The sequence below is a fragment of the Melanerpes formicivorus genome, unplaced genomic scaffold (assembly GCF_026170545.1).
Source record: "Melanerpes formicivorus ecotype bairdi unplaced genomic scaffold, bMelFor1.0.p_v2 SCAF_119, whole genome shotgun sequence".
In the NCBI taxonomy this organism is placed as follows: domain Eukaryota; kingdom Metazoa; phylum Chordata; class Aves; order Piciformes; family Picidae; genus Melanerpes; species Melanerpes formicivorus.
The window spans coordinates 540,660-545,852 of record NW_027142471.1 but is presented as its reverse complement, the minus strand read 5'-3'; the positions used below and the strand labels follow the sequence as shown (position 1 = coordinate 545,852).

At 52.4% G+C, this 5,193-nt stretch overlaps 2 protein-coding genes across 2 annotated transcripts; one reads left to right on the top strand and one right to left on the bottom strand.

The window, feature by feature from the left end:
- Window positions 1-475: 475 nt before the first annotated feature.
- LOC137456245 (feather keratin Cos1-2-like) lies at window positions 476-1,919 on the bottom strand. The gene is made up of 2 exons (XM_068167542.1): window positions 1,890-1,919; window positions 476-802 (listed from the first exon to the last, which is right to left on the bottom strand). The coding sequence occupies exons 1-2, from the start codon at window positions 1,917-1,919 to the stop codon at window positions 476-478; spliced, it is 357 nt and encodes a 118-aa protein (XP_068023643.1).
- On the top strand, window positions 1,918-4,960 carry LOC137456244 (feather keratin Cos1-2-like). The gene is made up of 2 exons (XM_068167541.1): window positions 1,918-2,007; window positions 4,643-4,960. The coding sequence occupies exons 1-2, from the start codon at window positions 1,918-1,920 to the stop codon at window positions 4,958-4,960; spliced, it is 408 nt and encodes a 135-aa protein (XP_068023642.1).
- The last annotated feature ends 233 nt before the right edge of the window (window positions 4,961-5,193 follow it).

Genomic DNA, 5,193 nt, shown 5'->3' with positions numbered 1-5,193 from the left:
CAGATGGAAAGAACAGTCCAGGGACACAGGAATGTGTTGCAGCAATTTTTTAATGAGTCTGAAGACAGAAATGAGGTCACTCCCAGTGGAGGTGCCCAGCAAGGGGAGGAGCAGAAGCAGCCAAGAATCCGTTTCCCTTTTCCTGTGACAGAGTCCCCACAGGACTTCTACTAACATGCCCAACAAAGAGAGAGAGGCTGGAGGGTTCATCCAGCCTGCTTCCTGGGGCCCTCACAGCAGTTTTGAGCAGAGCACAAGACAATGAAGGAAAGAGAGAACAAGGCTGAGTGGAAGACAAAAGGCAGATATGGGCCATGCTTAGAGAGAGCCCAAAATATCACCTTTCAACTTGCACTTAAAGGACAAGCCAGAGGTGACCAGCAGCTCCTAAAACAATGGCCCAGAATACGATCTTCTGTCCAGCATCATGTTGAGAGTGCACAGAGGTCCTTGTCTCATGTAATCACCAGCACCTCTAGCAGGGGCGGCAGGGCCTGCAAGAGTAGCGGTTGGTGATGCAGGAGAGGTCAAAGCCCCCGGAGTTGATGGGCACTCCCTCAGAGCTGAGGATGCTGCCAACAGCAGCAGAGGTGGAGGAGCCCACAGCAGTGTTCTGAGGGAAGGAGCTGAGGATGGGTCCTGGCAGGGTCACCACCACAGCAGGTGGCTGAATGGCAACGGTGGAGTCCTGGCACTTCACACAGCAGGGCTCATTGCAGCTGTTGGCCAGTGGGGTTGGGCCACAGGGCTGGCAGGGTGGGCATGGCCTGCAGCAGGACATGGCTTGGGTCTGGAGGTTCACCTGGATGAGAAGGCAGGGGAGGAAACAGAGAAGGTGAGTGGATGAGGGAGGAGCAGCCTGGTGACTCTATCACAAAGGAGCCAAGGCCAAGCCTGAGTGCCCAGCTGGAGTCTGTGCAGGGTCTTCATCACCCTGTTAAGAGCAACCTGGCCCAGGGAGGCTCTCTCTGAGTTCAGAAACCAAAAGCTCCTCAGACACTTCCCTGCCTCCCCCCTTTAGCAGACCCTCTCCCTGCTTCCCACTCTCCAGACAGGAAGTACCAAAACCCAGGACAGAACAGAGGCAATAGAAGCTGAGAGCTCCATCAGGGAGAGATCTCCTTATGGAAGAGGAGCAGAAGGGGCTCCAGACTCACCTGGTTGCCAAGGAGAAGGAGGCAGGAGAAGTGGATGAGAGAGCAGGACCTGGGCTACCTTTTATACCTGCCCCTCATTGCCACAGGACCAGAGGCACCTTGGCAGAGGTAACAATTTTTGCACAAGCTCATCCTGAATGCAAAGCATCACAGCTAAGGACATGGCTGTGCTTTCATTTCCTGCACTGCTGCCTTTTCATTTCCAGGTTTGTGTCAGGACCACACCCCAGCTAAAGCTGCTTCTGAGTGATGGGAGGAAAAGCCTCAGCATTTCCAGGTCAGGAATGCAGCAGTGTGGGCAGCTGCCTTCTCTGAAGCTACAGGAAATGGGAAGACCAGATCCTGACATTAACCCAAATTTGAAAGCACTCCCTCTGCAGAAAAAAGGCAGCCAGTGTGTGCTGGTGAGACTCAAAGGGCCAGCTGCTATTAGTTGTGTGATGGACACCTGACAGATAATGTACATAATTACACAATTATCTATATATGAACTTCACCAGAAAACCAACCTGTGTGATCTGATGGTTCCTAACACTGGCTCAAAATCCCAGAGCATCCCCTGCAGAGGTCTGCTGATGGCATGAGAGTCTCCTGGGCAGAACAGGAACCATGTTTGCAGTGCAAGGCAGTGCTTACCCTGTGGTTGCCTCAGGAAGGCAGCCAGGATGAGACAGCCGAGGTGCATGCTGAGACTGATCCTGCTGCATGTGTGAGAGAGACTCCAAAGCCTACATGTCCCACCAGGATCCCTGGATTCCCCATGGCGGGAACACTCTCTGTGCTTGCAGCGCAGAAGGCCAATCACATCCTGGGCTGCATCCAAAGCAGCACTGCCAGCAGATCCAGAGATGTAATTCAGCCACTTTTCTCTGGTGAGACTGCATCCAGGTACTGGAGCCCTCAACACCTGATGGAGCAGGTCCAGAGGAGGGCCACACAAATGATCAGGGGGTTGGAGCAACTCTGCTACAGATAGGATGAGGGAGCTGGTATTGTTCAGCCTGGAGACGGGAAGGCTCCAGGGAGACCGAATAATGACCTTCCAGTGCCTGAAGGGGGCTTACAAGAAGGATGGAGAGAGACTGCTTGCAAAGGCCTGCAGTGATAGGACAAGAGGCAATGGCTTTTAACTAGAGCAGAGCAGATTTAGATTGGAGGTTAGGAACAAGTTCTGCACCATGAGCCTGCTGGAACACTGCAACAGGTTGCCCAAGGGGGTGGTTGGAGCCCCATCCCTGGAGATACTCAAGGTGGGGCTGGACAGGGCTCTGAGCAACCTGATCTGGTTGAGAATGTGCCTGCTGATTGCAGAGGAGGTTGGACTAGGTGACCTTTGGAGGTCTCTCAACCCAGACTATTCTATGATTCTGTGATTCTTCCTGGTCTGATAGTCCAGTGGAATACTCCCAGCCACAGTCAGAAATGCCTGCTCTTATGCACACCCCTGATGTTCCACTGCAGGAGCCCCAAGCATCTGGCTGTGTCTCTTCTAGCAGGGAAACCTACAACATCAGAGGCTCCAGCCAGAACTTCAGAGTCTACAAGAACCTTCTTCAAATGTCTCTAACAGTAACAGTTGCCATCATCATATTCAGCAGCTGTGTTTCCCCTTTTTACCCTACGAAATCAGAGCACTGCACAACCTCAGAGACAAAAGGAGTTTCCAAGGTGTGCTCAACCTCAACCAGACAAGGATGTCGTCTCCTAGGGGTCTTTAGGAAGTCCACTGGCACAGAGCTGGATGCAGGTAGTCTTTCCATGCAGCCAAGCTGGACAGGAAGGGACCAGAACACTCTCCCATCCCAGGCTCCACAGCAAAAGAAAAAGCAAACACAGAAAGATTAAAACTTCTTCCTTTTGAAAGTGAGGGGCAAAGAGGGACAGACCAGCCCCTCTGACACAATCTCCTCTGCAACACCTTTGGAGTGTCTCCTTCCTTGATGCTTGGGTCTCCTCAAGCTCTTGATGGGGTTGGCCTCTCCTGTCTCCCACACAGTGTCTCTCCCTGTCAGCACACCTTGAGGCTGCAGCTCTCACAGACACAAGGGTCAACATCATCAAATCCTGCTGACACCAACTCTCCCATTCAGCCCACCAGGCACTGTGCACTTTCTCCCTCTGCTCAAACAGAGATCTCTCAGGAATTAATATGTGAAACTTCCTGCACCAGTCTCACACCCCATCTCATCCAAACTCACATCAGCCTTTTCACTTGACCATAACCCTTCCACTGGTTGGATGTTAGGAAGAAGTTCTACACAGAGAGAGTGATTGCCCATTGGAATGGGCCGCCTGAGGAGGCGGTGGAGTCACCATCATTGGAGGTGTTCAGGAGGAGACTTGATAGGGAACTTGGTTGCATGGTTTAGTTGATTAGGTGGTGTTTTATCACTTGTCACTCAGGAGAAGAGGCCAACACCCACCTCACTGCAACCTCCTTTCAGGAAGTTGTGGAGAGCAATGAGCTGTTGGCTCAGCCTCTTCTTCTCCAGGATGAACAACTCCAAGCCCCACAGGTGATCCACACCAGACTTGTCCAACCATTTCACTAGGTGCTGGGGACCACGCTGGTGGAACAAGATTCATACAGTCACAGGCAAAACCAGGCCCCAGACCTGCTGCTGATGTTCCCTGAGAACCTGCACAGAGTGCACACAGAGAGGATGATGTAGATGAGCCCAACAAACCTGCCCCAAGAGCACTGTTATTGCTGCAGTTGGGTCAAAGTCTCCCAGCAGAAGTCCACCTGTGTGGAACCATGCATGACCATTAGAGACACATGGGGGAACAATAGACAAGGCTGTGACAGTTTCTCTCAAATGGTAGTCTTTGGGCATCTGAGGAAAAGCATGAGGGCTGTGCCAATCTCCTGACAACCTGGCCACAAAGAAGTCCATAGGAATGACCCAGGAGCCCATTACCTCCCTGTATGGCATGCCAGCAGCATTTGAGCTGTGTTTACAAGTGTCTGACCTGAAAATCCTTGAGACTCTGATCTCCACACTTCAAGCATTTAAATGGGAAAGGATTTGGCAGATGGCAGGAAATGAAGCATCATGAGAAGGGGAACCTGGGATGCAGCTTGTGCCATCAGCTGGGGTGGTTTGCATTTGTCATGAATGCTCAAAGAATTCTTCCTTCCACAAAGCTGCCTCTGGGCCTGAGGCACTGCAGCACTACTATAAAAGGCAGCCCAGCTCTCTGCTCTCCCATCCATTTCTCTCACCTCCTTCTCCTTGGTAGCCAGGTGAGTCTGAAGGCTCTGCTCATCCTGCAAGATGAGGCCACTCTCCAATGTGTCTTCACAGGATAGGTGCTGTCTTAGCACAGGACTTCTAGCGAGAGAGGCTAGGACTTAGCTGACATCTTCTCTGCCTTGTGTTGGGGAGTGTATGCTGAGCCAGCAGGGAACTTTGATGTGCTTGGGTTCGTTGCTGCTCCTAATATGTTCCTATTTTCTCCTTCATTATTCTCCTCTCTCCTAGGTGCACCTTCAGCTCCAAGCCATGTCCTGCTGCAAGCCCTGCCAGCCCTGTGGCCCAACCCCACTGGCCAACAGCTGCAATGAGCCCTGCTGTGTCAGGTGCCAGGACTCCATTGTCGCCATTCAGCCTCCTGCTGTGGTGGTGACCCTGCCTGGACCCATCCTCAGCTCCTTCCCACAGAACACTGCTGTGGGCTCCTCCACCTCTGCTGCTGTTGGCAGCATCCTCAGCTCTGAGGGAGTGCCCATCAACTCCGGGGGCTTTGACCTCTCCTGCATCACCAACCGCTACTCTTGCAGGCCCTGCCGCCCCTGCTAGAGCTGCTGGCAAAAGCCTTGCACAAGAATATTCAAGACCTCAAAACATGGTGCTGAACAGAAGATGTACCAAATCCACCCCATCTTAGTGGGTGAAGCCCTTGGTGCTCACTCTCAGCCACTTCCTTTTCTCCTCTAAACTCATTAAAGTTGTACTGCATCCAAGCCTGTGCCTCTGAGTCCTTCCTTCTCTGGCTATTCATCCAGTCAGCTCAGGACAAAAGGTGGGAGAAG

Bases quoted from the DNA above. Each gene is read 5' to 3' on its own strand.
- LOC137456244 (XM_068167541.1), top strand. From the start codon at position 1,918: ATGGCGGGAACACTCTCTGTGCTTGCAGCGCAGAAGGCCAATCACATC. The intron at 2,008-4,642 runs GTAATTCAGCCA...CCTCTCTCCTAG, and splicing joins CTGCCAGCAGATCCAGAGAT to GTGCACCTTCAGCTCCAAGC.
- LOC137456245 (XM_068167542.1), bottom strand. From the start codon at position 1,919: ATGGGGAATCCAGGGATCCTGGTGGGACAT. The intron at 803-1,889 runs GTAGGCTTTGGA...CTTCTCATCCAG, and splicing joins CAGGGATCCTGGTGGGACAT to GTGAACCTCCAGACCCAAGC.